Source organism: Anomaloglossus baeobatrachus, chromosome 2 (assembly GCF_048569485.1).
Source record: "Anomaloglossus baeobatrachus isolate aAnoBae1 chromosome 2, aAnoBae1.hap1, whole genome shotgun sequence".
Classification (NCBI taxonomy): Eukaryota; Metazoa; Chordata; class Amphibia; order Anura; family Aromobatidae; genus Anomaloglossus; species Anomaloglossus baeobatrachus.
In genome coordinates, this window is record NC_134354.1 from 276933589 (window position 1) to 276950260 (window position 16672).

The window sequence follows — 16672 nt, forward strand, 5'->3', positions numbered from 1 at the left end:
AATTGCACCATTTTTTCACCATTTACCGATCCCCATAAATAATCTGATCGCTGTGTTGTTAGGGTCGTTACAATTACAGGGACACCAAATATGTCCATGTTATTTGCTGATCTGTGATATTTATTATTTTTAAGAAAGTGCAATAAAAACTACATTATTCTATTTTTTTAAATTATTTTTAGTACTTTTATTAGAAGAAACATTTTTTCCTCTCCTTTTAGAGTACAGGGCACAGAGATGCTGCTCTGTACAATGGAGCCCTGTGTCCTGTGTAATCAGAGGCTGCATTGCAGTTTCATCTATATAAAATCCTTCCTCTGATATCATCAAAGCTGGTAGTTGAACAGCTAGGACTGCTGTTATGTGTTTGAAAGTTGCTGGTTTGATTTCAAGGGGGTAGTAAAAAAGAAAATGATATTTTTGTCATTTTTTCCTCATTTCTTTATATTAGTTTTATGGGAACAAAAGAATCTAAATTCTTCCTTCAGCTACATGGCGATGTAGTGTATATCTATCGATATCTCTATGTAGCTGAATAATTTGTTTCTGGCTTCTCTGCTTGCAATATAAGTGAAGATTACCAAATCCTCCTATGTCTCTCAATATAGGCAGTGGCTGAATGGTGGAGTTGCTGCCTATGGGCAAAGCGGTCACAAGCTGTTGAGTTTTAACCCTGTCCTGGGAAACCAGAGCAGATGAGAATGTGAAATACATGCCCTGAATTGCGTTTAGTTTATTCACTGCACTGAGGGGAAGAGCTGGCACAAGAGAAATAAACAGCAAGACTGCAGGAGATAACCCTCAATTTGGGATAGTCCTGCTTGTGCATAAATGGGTCTTCCAAATGGACAATGACCCAAAGCATACTGCCAAACTGCTTACAAAGTGGCTTAAGGATAGCAAAGTCAATGTTTTGGAGTGGCCATCACCAAACCCTGTTCTCAATCCTATTGAAAATTTATGGGCAAAGCTGAAAAGGCCGGTGCAAGCAAGGCGACCTACAAACATGGCTCAGTTACACCAGTTCTATCAGGAGGAATGGGCCCAAATTCCTACCAATTATTGTGAGAACTTTGTGGAAGGAGATCCAAATCATTTCACCAAGTCATACAGTGTAAGGGCAATGGTACCAAATAGTAATGAAATGTATGTAAGCTTTTTACTTTGCAGAAAGTAATAAAATGTCTTAAAAAATTTTCTCTCTCTCATTATTCTGGCATTTGGCAAATATAAATAATTTTGGTCCCTAATTGCCCTAAAACGGAAAGTTTAATTCTGATTTCATGTCAGATAGTGAGAAAAACATGCAGATGTGTCTTTTTAGATAGATAGATTTAGTGTATGTAAACTTCTGGTTTCAACTGTAAGTGCATTATGTATTTAAATGCACATAATTGCCTTCACATAATTTACATAGCCAATTCTGCATTTGGCAAATTGAAAAAAAACTATAAAAACATTACCTTCACATAATGATCTTTAGATCCTGTGATAACTAAATCATGTTTATTGGCTGTGCTACTGACTGTCAAGCACATAACTGGTGCCATGTGCCCAGTTAGTTTCCCCATGAACTGCAACCTACAAAGGCATGAGAAGTAAAATTAGCGAATTAGGTCACATTCTCTGGTTACAGACATAAGGCCCATTTAGATAAGCCAATATTTGGGGAATTAGTGATCCTAAGAATGCTCGTTCACAATTATTGTTCTGTTTAAACAGACAGGCAAACACCCACGAACAATCAAAATGCTTGTTTATTGGATGCAATATTTATTTGAGCAGCATGCTTTTTAACCCCTTTTTGGCTTTATTGACCAAGCTCGATTTTTCAAATCTGACCAGTGTCACTTAAAGTGGTAGCAATTCTGGAATACTTCAACATATACTATATCTGAGACTGTTTTTCCTGATGCATTGTATGTTATATTATTGGTAAATTTAGAATTATATGAGTTGCTTTTTAATTTTTTAATGAAAACATCTGAAATTGAAGGAAAATGTAGAAAAATTAGCTGTTTTCAAATTGTAATGCTTATACCTTTAAACCAGATAGCCATACCACACAAATGAGTTAATAACCAACATTTCTCATATGTCTACTTTATGTCAGAATCATTTTTTTAAACTTTCTTTTATTTTGTGAGGGTGTTACATAGTTCCATAGGTTGAAAGAAGACCTAGGTTCAACCTTCCTCCACCAATTCTACATTTTGCAATTAAATCATTTATAACTAACAATTTTGTGTGTACTGAGAAAATCATCCGGTCCTTTTTCTAAAGCTGTTATATGGTAGTATCTGCCATTACTACCTCTTGTGGTAGGGCATTCCACAGTCTGACTGCTCTAACTGTAAAGAACCCTTTCCTATTTAGCTGCCGGACTCCCTTTTTTTCCACTCCTAGTGAATGGCCCTGGTATGTATTTATACATATAAGTGAGATCTCCTCTGAAACGTCTTTTTTCTAAGCTAAACAAATCTAACTTTTTCAACCTCTCATCATATGTGAGGCCTTCCATTTCTTGTAGTTGTCTGGTTACCCGCCTATTAACTGACTCTAACTTCTTAATGTCCTTTTTAAAATATGGAGCCCAAAACTGAATCCCATATTCTAGATGTGACTTTACAAGTGATTTATAGAGGGGTAACAATACGTTGGGATCACGGGATCTAATCTCTCTTTTTATACACCCTAAAATCTTGTTTGCTTTAGCAGCTGCTGCTTCACATTGAGTGCTGCTGCTCAGCTTATTTGTAACCAGAATACCCAAGTCTTTCTACTGTTCTGTAGTCCCGAGTATACTTCCATTTAATGTATACGCAGCTATAGAATTACTCCGTCCTAGTTGCATTACTTTACATTTATCAACATTAAATCTCATTTGCCAAGTGTCTGCCCATTCTGACATCTTATCTAGATTGTACTGTAATATTGTACTATCAAGATCAGTTTAATATGCTACATAGTTTGGTGTCATCAGCAAAGACTGTCATTTTTCTATCAATCTTATCCACAAGGTCATTAATAAAGAGATTAAAAAGAATCGGTCCTAGCACAGATCTCGGCGGCACCGCACTGCTGACTATAGCCCATTTAGAGAATGTACCATTTATGACTACTCTTTGTTTCCTATCTTTTAGCCAATTCCTGACCCAGTTGCATATAGTTTCCCCTAGTCCTTTCTTCTGGCACTTTAGTATAAGGCTATTATGTGGTACATTATCAAATGCCTTTGCAAAGTCCAAATAAATCACATCAGCTGCATTACCAATATCCAGATTTTCCCTTACCCCCTCATAGAACCCCAATAGGTTGGTTAGACACGACTTATCTTTCATGAATCCATGCTGTCTGTCAGTTACTATATTATTTTCTACAATATATTTTTGCATTTCATCCCTTAAAATGCCCTCAAAAACTTTGTATACTACTGATGTCAGGCTTACTGGACGGTAGTTGTCTGGATCCACCCTCTTTCCTTTCTTAAATATCAGTACCACATCAGCAATCCTCCAACCCTAAGGCACCAACCCTGTTACAAGTGAGTCTAAGAAGATGAGATACAGCGGTCTGTTGATTACGGCGCTCATTTTCCTCAATATTCGTGGAGGAATGTCATCTGGCCCGGGGGATTTGTCAATGTTTAACTTACTCAGACACAGGCGTACTTTTTCTTGTGTTAAATTAATTATATCGGGTGGTAAACTTTGATTTTTGACTTGAATGATCCCTGGAACAGTCAGTTCCTTGGTGAACACAGTTGAGAAGTGCCTGTTTAATATCTCAGTCTTTTCCTTGACCTCTATAATTAACTTATTATATTTTAAGAGGCCAATACCATCCTTTGTATGCCTATTTGGCATTAAAAATGTATTTATAAAAAAATGTGGGGATTTATTTTAATGTCCTTTGCAATTTTTGTTTCAGTAGCTAATTTTGCTTGCTTGATTTCTTTTTTACATTTCCTATTATTATCTTTATATACTTCTGAAATGCTATTTCTGTATTCTCAGCCTTCAAGAGTTTAAACGCCCTTTGTTTTTGTTTTATTATACTTTGTACAGTCTTATTTATCCATAGTGGTTTCTTTTTATTCCTGGACATTTTATTACCAGAGGGTATAAGTTTTTTACAGGACTCTAGGAGTATATCCTTAAACTTTCCCCATTTATGTTCAGTATCCCCAGTTACCATGACATTGTCCCAATCTACACAATTAAGCTTTTCCCTTAATTTGTTGAAATCAGCTTTTTTAAAATTCCAGGTTTTAGCATTTCCCCTTTCAAATGTTGTATTGAATATTACTCTGAAGCTTACCATATTATGATCGCTGGTGCCCAAGTGCTCCCGGACCTGTAGATCTGAAATTGTATCTAGTCTATTTGACAGGACCAGATCTAGCAAATTATATCCCCTCGTAGGTTCAGCTACCATCTGAGAGAGGTAATTGTATTGAATTGTAGTTATAGATGGATCTCAATAAATTAGAATATCATCAAAAAGTTAATTTCAGAAATTCAATACAAAAAGGGACACACATATATTATATAGAGTCATCACAAACAGAGTGATCTATTTCAAGTGTTTATTTCTGTTAATGTTGCTGATTATGGCTTTTATACCTGAAAGCATTACAGCACTTTCAGGGATTTACCAATTTTTAGCGGAAATTTATTCAGAACTATTCGGGAATTGTAAAGCCGCTCACTAATATGACAAAAAAGGAGACAAATTTCTCTAAATGGTCAGATTCTGCCCAGCAGGGTTTTTCCTCTTTAAAAAGATGTTATTCCACAGCACCAATACTCAGTCAGGCTGATGTTTTGCAGCCTTTTATCGTGGAGGTCGATGCATCTAAGGTGGGGGTTGGGACTGTGTTGTTACAAGGTCCGTCTCCTGGTAAATGGCATTCTAGTGTTTTCTTTTTCAAGAAATTGTCCTCAGCCGAGAGAAACTATGATGTTGGTAACAGAGAGCTCTTGGCAACTAAGTTAGCTTTTGAGGAATGGCGCTGTTGGCTGGAGGGTGCAGTTCATCCTATTACCATAATCACAGACCATAAACACCTATCATATCTCGAGTCTGCCAAATTTCTCAATCACGGGCAGGCTAGATTGTGATTGTTTTTGACTAGGTTTAATTTTACTGTCACTTACTTCCAGGGATTAAAAACATCAAATCAGATGCATTATTTTGATGCTTTCCTGGTGGTAGTGATCATGTGATCCCAGTACTCATTTTGCAGAAGGAGGTGATCATCTTGGCCTTGTGCCCAGACTTGGAGGGGGAAGTGTTGGAGGCTCAAGGGATGACCCGGCCTCTTGTCCCTCAGGAAAGTTGTTCGTGCCACCCAATTGCGCCATAAATTAATTGGGGAATATCCCAATTCTGTACTTGCAAGTCATCCAGGTAGCAAAGCAACCTTGGACCTCCTGTCTCGTCGTTTTTGGTGGCCGAGATTGCATCAGGATGTGGTTAACTATGTGTCTGCCTGCAGTATTTGCGCACATTCCAAGGTAACACATACCCATAAATCAGGATCTCTCCTGCCATTGACTATCCCGAATAGACCATGGACGCAATTATCCATGGTTTTCATTACTGACCTACCTTTGTCTTCGGGAAAGACTGTGGTTTTGGATAGGTTCAGTAAGATAACACATTTCATTGCATTGTCGATACTTCTGAATGCCAAGACTCTGGCTCAGGTGTTCATCAATGAGATTGTGAAGCTTCACAGGGTTCCTTCCAATGTGTTCTCAGATCGGGGAACACAGTTTTTTTCCAAATTTTGTAAAGCATTTTGTGCTCGACTGGGGGTGCAGTTATCTTTCTCTTCTGCCTTCCATCCTCAGTCGAATGGGTAGGCAGAGCGCATAAATCAAAACTTGGACACTAACCTTAGGTGCTTTTTCTCCGAGAACCTGGAGGATTGGGCATCTTATTTACCAGTGGCTAAATATGCTTTAAATAATCATCATCAGGAGTCTACTGGCAAGTCACCATTCTTAGGTGGATATGGTTTTCATCCGCAGTTTGGTACCTTTAGTGGTAGGGGTGCTTCTTGAGTTCCTGAGAAGTGTTTTGCCTTATCGCTCTCTTTAGTACGGCAAGGGGTTCAGAGTAATTTGAAGCTCATGGTAGACAGATACAAATATATGGCTCACAGAAAAATGCTTCCCTGGTCTGGACCTAAGTGTGAATGAATATGTGTGGTTGTCTACCAGGAACATAAAGTTGAAAATTCCTTCCTGGAACCTGGGACCTAGATTTATAGGTCTCTATAAGGTAAGAGACATGGCTATATTGGGAGAACTATACTACATCTCTAATTGGAGGTATTTGCTGAGATTATTATTATCACCCCTACTACATATTAGTATAGGATTTTGGAGATGGGAAAACCCCTTTAAATATTTACTGCTAATAAATAGTTTTCTATGTGGTTTATTCACTGGAGAGATACATTTATATGTTGTCTTTTGATTGATATTATACTATATATTTATTTATACAATATATTATTTGCTGGTAAATACTTGACTATACAATTTATTTACTGTGAATATATTAATGTGCACAACCACCTGGGTGAGTAGTACATTGTACTTGCATGTATTCTCACCGTCCCCAACAGACTCATGCAGGAACGCACCCTGTGTTTTTTTTCTCTATTTTCCCGCATGTTACAAAATAAAAAGACATTTGAGAAATGATACTGATGTAAAGTAAACACATGAGAAATGTTATTTCTTAACTATTTTGTGTGGTATAACTATCAGATTTGAGGATATAAGCATTCAATATTTAAAGATTAATATTTTTTCTAAACTTCATAAAAAAGCAAAACATAATCAACCTAAATTTACTGCTAACATAAATTACAATATGTCATGAAGAAACAGTCACAGAATCACTGGCATGCTGCCAGAATTTTTCCACATAATATTTTTGAAATATTTGAAACAATGCAGTTATGTCCTTTAGATCCAAATTGGCTCCATCACTAAAGGGTTAAAATATTGGATATGACTTTCTCAATCAAGGTTTGATCATGTACACTTTAATAAAATATAAGAGTATGAAATAATAAGTAGAAATATATTTTAGAACTAGGCTTTGAAAAGCTATTAATGTACGAATAAGCTTTCTATTCATTGCAAAACTATTAACGTTACGAGTAGACTTACCTTCCCAGGTCCCAAGCTCTAACTGCATTTCCAGCTGCTACGTATAAACTTGTCCCTTCAGGATTCAGAGCTATCTGATTAATTTGTAGCTCAGCTTGACTGTTAACAGTACGTAGACTTAAGCCTGAACATGGGTCTCCAGAGACCACCTGACCCGAAGACCTGTTGAATTGCACAAAGTCATTATGATCATTTCTTCTTTTTTGTCCTCTAATTTTTACTAATACTTATAAGAATTAAAGTAGCAAGGAAAAGAAAATCAAGATAAAAAAATAAAAAGAACCAGCAGATATGCGTGAGAAACAAAATACCGTAACATATCAATATATGGTATTTGAAGGTCAAACAGAAGCCTAAAAGGGAGAAAAGGTTGAGGGAGAAAGAAAAATAAACATATACACATCAAAAACAGCAAATATCAGATCGTAATAAACAAAACAACTAGTTGTAGTGCATTCAAATATCAGGAGAACAAGTGAATTGGAATTGCAAATTGTAAAATATTTTTTGTGGGTCTACACAGAGCATCTTGTAGCAAAAGCCTGCCTAATGTCCTCCATATGACAAAAAAAGACAGCTGCACTCTGAAATGCTGAAGCATGCAAACCATGAATGCAATACTATAGATATGCATTACTGTTTAAGAAAGTTAAGAAAAAAATTGAGAAGTGTAGCATATAAAAATGGCCATTTCTATATCTCCCCAGTAGGCACGTCAAGGCAATCTCTTATTACTGGAAGTAATGTTAGGGAGTGCCGCCAGTCTTTTTGTCTAGATTATGGGGTCATGCCTTCTGACTGTGCACCCCTACCCCATTAGCCACAGCTGATTTTATTCTCTTAGCAGGTTCTTACTCGTCCATACACAGGGAGGTTTATAAACCCAGAGAGGGGCTTCAGTTCAGTGTAGGTATCTAGTAATATGAGGTTGCCTTGACGTAGATACTGGGAAAACATAAATTTCTCAATCTTCTCTTAAATTTACTTAAGCTGTAATGGATCTCAATATTTTTGTATCCATAGTTTACATGCTTTAAGATTTTAGAGTGCAACTGTCTTTTTTTTCATCACATGTCATGATCAGTTATGCACCTGTTCACACTGCATGTTAGGGAGTGCCGTAAGTCTTTTTGGGTCTGAGTTGGGAACAGCGGTCACACGACCACAAGTATGCGATACACATACGTCCGGCCTCAATCTGACTCGATCGGCACAGCCTTGCTCAATACACTAGCATTGAGTGATGCTTCACCCACCTATTTGGATTCTGGCCAGGTGTATGCATATAGCAAACACGACTGTTCACAACTCTGACGCTGCAGAAACATCACATCGCACAGTGCATGAGATGTGAGAATTCACAAGTCTGTAGTCACATAGAGCGACATGTAGAGTGTCATTTTAAACTGGACAACCCCTATAAGGCCCACTTGGACAAACCCCTGTGTCTGATAATTTAGACTGTAATAAGCTCAGTTCATATTTTTAAAATTTTAGCGACCATCTACAATCGGTATCTACTGCTCCTCAAGACTTGTTGGCAAACCCATCTAATGCGATAAGCATTAGGAACTGATATTTAAAGACTAATCACTATGTTGCATTCATCTTTGCAAACGTATTTATTCTTTAAAAATGTCAAGATTTGCCGGTTAACACTCTGCCAATTTTGCTACTACATCATTCCTGACAAATTTACCAATGGAGCTGCTGTGGTTTCAGAGATCAGTTCCTCAATCCAAGGAAAAAGTCAAGTGAAATAGAAAAAACAGTGCACTATAACATTGGATATAGATGAAATGATGGCTCACCACCTAATACAAATGAGAGATAATGTGAACAGAGTACTTATCTTCTGAATCAGTCCAATAGAAAATCTGTAACAGAGCAGCTGGTATCCTCAGATAACTTCATAAACTTCACAGTTTAGATTAAATAGACTGTATAACGCTGAGTGACCAGGTACGTAAAAGAAGAATGGAAAATAATATAGATCTACTGAATCTGGAAGAAGCTTTTGTTTGTAGGGCAAAACCATGGTTTGTGTTGCACACTCACCATCTGCCATTAGATGGATTGGTCCTTGCATTTGTTTCTATGACAAAGTTCTGTTTTAATTAGTTTTGTGAGTATAATTAATACAGTTTTTACTATTCATTCACTTTAGTGCAGGGGTCAGGAATAGGGATGAGCAAACCCCCCAATGTTCGGTGTTCGGGAGACTCGCCCGAACGTTTTGTAAAGTTCGCATTCGGGTTCTTATATAACGCAAACTTGAGTCCGATACCCAAACTTGAACTTTACAGTTATGTGATGGGGCGAGGGGCACTGTAAAATAAAGAATATAGTTAATAATAAACATTGTCATTATACTTGCAGGTCCCACGACATGTCCTGCACTCTGTCTCCTGCCGCTTTTCCTTCCGAGTACAATCATCGCTGTGCCGCCCGGTAACCAAAGGACCTTCCGTGACGTCATAGCATGTGACCAGTCACGTGTGAATTTTGTATTATCTCATTGGCAGACCGGTCACATGGCTATGACGTCATGCTAGGTCCTGTCAGTGCATCTCACTGGTACTCGGTGCTCGCCCAAGCATCTCAATACTCAGTATACTCAGCGAGTGCCGTGTACCGGCGAGATGCTCGGGCACATGCTCGGCTCCCCGTTCCTGCATGTCGCCAAAGACCCAAACGGATTCAGAAGGCGATTAATGCCTCTTCATTTTCATGAATAGGTCAATGCGTTTCAAGAGTCTCAGCTCCCTTCATCAGGATAACAGGCAAAGAACATCAAATCAGATTTGATGTTCTTTGCCTGTTGTCCTGATGAAGGGAGCTGAGACTCCTGAAACGCGTTGACCTGTGCATGAAAATAAAGAAGCATTAATCTCCTTCTGAATCCGTTTGGGTCTTTGGCGCGGTGTTGAGAACCCTTTTTCTTCTACTGTCTGTTATCAGCCATACCTGGGACTGCTGCCTGGATCCGGTTTCTCACATGCTTGCATAGTGGTTGTGACTGGCACAACCGCTATCGGTGAGTTTGATTTTACCTTTGTACCCTTTCCATATTGGGGTAAGACCCTATTGCGCTTTTTTTCCACAGCTCTTTATTACTTCGTCCCTGCATGTCAGCGCCCTTTGCAGAGTCAGGCCACATGTAGGGATTGGCTGCCACATCCGGTGAATCGCGGCACTCAGAATCAGGTGATTGGAGATCACCGTTGCTATAGTAACCCGCCGGTCAGGTTACTATGACAACAGTGGCAGCGGTGACATCACCGCTTACCAACCCGAAGCTTCTGCTCACTCATTGAGTGATTACGCAGCACAGAGAAATTTTTTATATTAGAAATAAAACAAAAAAACATTTAGAGATTCCATCTTTATTATAAAAAATCCTTAGTCCGACATAATCTACAGGGACAGCCATGTCAGCTTCATCACTCTGTGCAGACACAGTCTATACACAGTGAGAAGCAAAGCGCAAAGTCAGCTCTGCTTCATCACTGTGCACAGACAGTGTCTATACACATGAGAAGCACAGAGAGCCATGTCAGGTCTGCTACATCGCTCTGGACAGAGCGATGAAGCAGAGGCTGACAGTGAGGGGATGATTGCACTTGCGTCTCACATTGCATCACCCCACTCTCCCGACAGGAGCGCCTCAGCTGTGGAAATACATACAGCTGACCCACTGCTGTCGGGAGATGGTGCGCCGTGATACGATGACACTCGCATCACGGCGCACCAGGACCTCTAATGACGTAATACGCACATGACCAGTCTGTAGCCAATGAGGTAATAGAACATTCACACGTGACTGGTCCCATTGGTATAATGTCACGGTCACGGCAGGTCCTTTTAGCCAGAGGTGCTTACCGGGGGAAACAGCAATGATCAGATGGACACGGAAGCAGAAGCGCTGGGAGGCAGAGCCTGAAGGACGCGTCGCGGGACCTGTAAGTATGATCATAACTTTTTTTTAATAACGTGCTTTATTTAACAGCCCCTGGACCCAAACTGTAACACGAACTGTAACACGAATATCCCAGAAAGCTCATGTTCGGAGTCGTGTGCATGAACACCATGTGTTAGGTACAGACCCCGAACTTTACAGTTCGGGTTCGCCCATCCCTAGTCAGGAACCTATTTGGCTGAGAGAGCCATGAATGCCACATATATTTTAAAATGTAATTCCATGAGAACCATACTCACCAGGGGAAAACGGCGGTGGTGTAGCAGCTCAGGAGGTTCCAGGAGGCAGGGTAGACAATGCTGTGGGCACGGAGGAGGGGGTGTCGCGGCTCAAATGGGTCAGTGTGCGGAGGGTTAGCGATACTGCTGCAGGCTCATGGGGTGTCATGGCGGTGGGCGCCATTGATCTGCCGGTGAGCTGCTTTGAATCTAGCCGAGGTGCATGTGCAGATCGACACGATGGACTTTAGGAAAATGGCCGCGTACATGCCGACTCCGCGGCCATTTTCTTGAAGTCGATCTTGTCATCTGAGATTCAAAGCAGTCCACAGTCCGCCATCTACTGCGGGCACACTGCCACGGCACCCCACGAGCCTGCAGTATTGCCAACCCTGTGCCACCACTGCACTGCTGTCCCAGTAAGCCATATGCGGTTTGTAAGATGCACCCCCATTTTTTTCAACAATACGTTATTTTTTTTATTAAAGATTTGTCTGCGAGCCAGATGCAGTCATCAAAAGAGCCACATCTGACTCGTGAGCCTTAAGGCCACTTTACATGCAGTGACATCGCTTGCGATGTCCCTGCCGATCGCACCTGCCCAGATCGTCTGTGCGTCACGGGCAAATCGCTGCTTGTGGCGCACAATATCGCTAGGCCCCGTCACACAGACTTACCTTCCCTGCGAACAGCCTCTTTTCTAAGGGGGCAGTTCGTGCGGCGTCACAGCGACGTCACACGGCAGGCGTCCAATAGAAGCGGAGGGGCGGAGAACAACCGCATGAAAGACACGCCCACTTCGTTGCTGGTGGACGCAGGTACGGTGCTGTTCATCGTTCCTGGCTTGTCCCACGTAGCGATGTGTGCTGCCTCAGGAACGACGAACAACCTGCGTCCAAAAGCAGCAACGATATTTGGGATTAGAACGATGTGTCAACGATTAGGTGAATATTTTTGATAGTTAGCGGTCGCTCGTACGTGTTACACGCAACGACGTCGCAAACGAGGTCGGATGTGCGTCATGAATTTCGTGACCCCAATGACATCTCGTTAGTGATGTCGTTGAGTGTAAAGTGGCCTATAGGTTCCTGACACCTTCTTTAGCACTAGAAGTCCCAGAAATTTCGAGCTCCCACCTGAAGTCCCGAAAGAGGATCAAATGACCCTTAGTCCAAACTGAATAGAACTAACTAGAAACTAAATGGCTAAACTCAATGGAAAACAACAACCTTCTGTGGTGCGACAGTAATGGCCTTAATTACAGAACAAACAACGGTGATTATAGGATGTTAGCTAAAATCCTTCAGGTCATTCAACCCGTCTCTGGGTTCCAAATGTTAAATGACCCCTCTCAGGGAATTCTAGTGTTAGTGGATCTATACTTTATTGTGTCCTCATCACCATAGGTACCTTGTCACTTTGATTTCTGCATATCTGATGTTTATGAGTATACTCTGTTATTGATTTTCTATTGGACTAATTATTCAGAAGATAAGCACCCTGTCTTTATTATTTCTCATTTGCATTAGGTGGACAGTCTTAATTTTATCTCTACCCAATGTTGTAGTTTGCTGGTTTTTATAAACTGATATTTTGATATTTTGCATACAATTTTGAAACCCCTATTATTTCTATAAAACTTCAGAACTGCTGGTTAACATCTACTTCCTACTTGTTCGTTAACTCATCATTTGCTGTAAGCGTCAACATTTTTTACTGGATACTGATAATATTGACCTATTAGGCTGCTTTCACACTACGTTTTTTTAACATGCGTCATGAACGTTCCTTTGCTGTAAAAGCGGATCCTGTTTTTACATAGAAAAATGCATGCAAACACAAGTGTTATTTTGCAGGATCCTGTCACTTGAAGTTTATGGGCGGGCATTGGAGTCTTGTGATCGGGAGTGAGGGGAACTGAACGTGACAGACTGGGAGCCGGCATCTGACAGCTGCGGAGGCTCGTAACCAAGGTAAACATCGGGTAACTTGCTTGGATACCCGATATTTACCTTGGTTACGAGCATCTGCAGCTGCTAGGAGCTGGGCTCCTTGCACACATAACCAAGGTAAACATCGGGTATCCAAGCAAGTTACCCGATGTTTACCTTAGTTACGAGCCTCCGCAGCTCTCAGGCGGGGGAGAGAGAGAGAGAGGAGAGGGAGGGGGAGAGAGGGAGGGTGAGAGAGAGACTGATCACACCAGGCTGGTTTCTGGGCATGCTCAGTAGAGCTAGCAGGATCCTGTCTATCAGCATGCCAGCGTTCACATATGTTTGTGTGCAGTATAGTCAGGATCCAGCAATTTGCAGTATTTGGACGCAGCTCAAAAACGCTACAAGTAGCGTTTTTGAAAAAAGTTAAAAAACTGCAAGTCGCTGTATCCTCACTATAACGCACGCAAACGCAGGTGAACGCATGTTGATGTGAGTCCATTGCAAATGCATTGAAATGAAAACGCATTTGCACTGGATCCATTTTTGCGTTAAAAAAACGTTCAGGATGCATGTTAAAAATACCTAGTGTGAAAGCAGCCTTATCTGCTGAGGCTTCTGCTACCAATATCTGTGTGCTGCTTCAGACCCGCCATTTCTTCTACATCTGCCCTCCTAAATCTGTGGCTTCCAATGTGTCTTGCATGTTTGTCAGCCATGCAGCAGAGTTGTTCCACATGCCTTCCAATCTTCTGTGCCAAAACCTTTGTCCATGTATCCACCCTGTCCTGCGGCTATGTAAATCTTTCTAACCAGGCGAACCTAACACCTTTTATTACATTTTTGTAATCATAGTATATCCCAGGCAACCATTACATGTGAAGAAAAATTTGGGAATACAAATTTAGACACAATAATTTTTCACTTTTTGATCTATTCATCCCCACTTTCCAAGAGTAATTTTATTTTTACATCTGCGTAGCCAAATGAAGGCTGTGGTAAAAGTTGTATTTTTTTCCAATGGAAGCATTATTATTATAAAATCCTTTACATCAAAATTGCAACACCCAGAAGGAAAAGTTGTGGAAATATGGAAATCACTGGACTAATAAACATTCTAATGATATGCAAATCATAAAAATAGAAAACAAAGTTTTCCAAACATCTTGAATTATTCAGCCTGATTGCTACTTGAGTAATACATGCACGTAATACACGCACTTACATGCCTAGGCACACTATCAATGTGGTTACTAATGGTAGTCTAAGGAATTTCTGAGCTCTATTACGCATAAATCATCAAGATCTGCTGTTGGCAGCTCCCTGTCCAACTGACAGCCAATGATCTGCCGGATGTGCTCTATGAGACACAAGTACATGGACGCTGCATATTATGATAGCACGTTCTGCTATGCAGGTTGCTCACAGTAGCACAAACAACATGCCACCTGGCACTGAAGTGTTAGAAAACAGGTCCTGGCACACTTTGGAGATTTGCATAAATGAATGTAGCCAGACCACTGTAGTCTTCATATCAGGTACACTAACAGGTACATTAACATTGATTTGGCCATGGAAAGAGTGGAATGGCCATTTCACCAAAGTGTCCCAGAAACCGTTTTTTCAACATGACATAGTTTTTCAAATGTCTAGTGTAAGCAGCCTACATGGCCTAAATGTGATATAATGGCCTGCTAAGTCTACCAACTTGTTTCCATTTTTTTCATCACTTGCATACCAACGCCATGTTTATCTATCCTGTGATTTTAATAACTGCACAACTATTCCTTCTTGTGTTGCAATTTCAATGTAGAGGGGTGATGTCGGTAACAACTCATTCAATCCACACAGGCAAATAAATCAAACCGAAGATGTCCATAAATTTAGTGATGTGTCATTTATCATTATTACACAGGGAAAAAGTATTAAAACGCGCTTTCTGAAATGTATTTAATACTTCGTACAAAAGCCTTTGTTGGTGATGACAGTTTCCAGACTCCTCCTGTATGAAAAAACTAGTTGCATGCATTACTCAGGTGTGATTTTGACCCATTCTTCCACACAAACACTCTTCAAAATACTGAAAGTTCTGTGGCTCCTTCTATGACCTTTAGTTCCTTCCATAAATTTTTTATTGGATTCAGGTCAGGTGATTGGCTGGGCCATTCTAGCGACTTTATTTTTTATCTCTGAAACCAACTGAGAGTTTCCTTGGCTGAATTTGGGGTCAATGTCTTGCTGAAATGTCCACCCTCAGTTCATCTTCATTATCCTGGTAGTTGGCAGCAGATTTTTATCATTTCTCAGTATGTTTGTCTACTCATTTTTCCTACAATTAGATGAAGTTTTCCAGTGCTATATGCTGAAAAACAGCCCCACACCTCTAAACATCACTATTGGTATGGTATTTTTGGGATCATAGGCAGTGCTTTTTGGCCTCCAAACATGGCGTGTATTATGGCATCTAAAGAGTTCAGTTTTGGTCTCATCTGACCAAACTATATTCTGACAGTATTTCATAGGCTTGTCTAAACGTTGTTGAGCAAACTTTAAATGTACTTGAACATGCTTTTTGTTTAGCAATAGAGTCTTATGTGGTGAGCGTGCAAACCGCCCATGGAGGTTGAGTGCATTGCTTATTGTTTTCTTTGAAACCATTGTACTTGCTGATTCCCAGTCTTTCTGTAACTCTCCACAAGTGATTCTTGCCTCTTGGACAACTCTTTTGATAACTGTCTTCACTTCTCTGTTTGAAATCTTGCGGGGAGCATCTGATCATGGTCGCTTTATGGTGAAATCAGGTTCTTTCCACTTGTGGATTATGGCTCCAATGGTGATAACTGGAGCCTTTTGTGGTTTAGAAATTCTTCTGTAACCAATGCATCAGTATGTTTTAAAAAAAAATAAGGTTCAAAAGGCCTTTTGACATCTCACTGGTTTTACCCATCATGAGATGGTTGTTGTGTGGCACCTTTGTAATGAGACACCTTCTAATAGACCATTAGTTGAATCAGCTCATATTATTTTTCACTAAGTGGAAGAATTGCTTTCTAATCACTGATTTTAGCTGATATCATGACTTTCCATGTCTTTTGCACCTCTCTTTCTTCATGTGTTCATTACTTTTTCCCTGTGACATTTCTCATTAATAGACATAGCATAAAGAGGTTGTCCACTACTGTTTTTTTTACATAGATGCTCTATCCTTAAGGGCACTTTCTACGCTGCGATCTTGCTAGTGAAATCGCTAGCAAACGTACCCGCCCCCGTCGGTTGTGCGACATGGGCAAATCACTGCCCGTGACGCATAACATCGCTTACAACCGTCACACGGACTTACCTTCCCTG

General features: G+C 40.3%; 1 protein-coding gene across 1 annotated transcript in view; it reads right to left on the reverse strand.

Moving 5' to 3' along the window:
• Nucleotides 1-16672, reverse strand: part of KIF21B (kinesin family member 21B) — a 411687-nt gene that overhangs the window by 31408 nt on the left and 363607 nt on the right. Inside the window, exons 31-32 of the mRNA XM_075335818.1 lie at nt 7194-7355; nt 1464-1581 (exon numbers count right to left, since the gene is read on the reverse strand). Coding sequence (XP_075191933.1) covers nt 1464-1581; nt 7194-7355 — 280 coding nt within the window. The remainder of the gene's footprint in view (nt 1-1463; nt 1582-7193; nt 7356-16672) is intronic.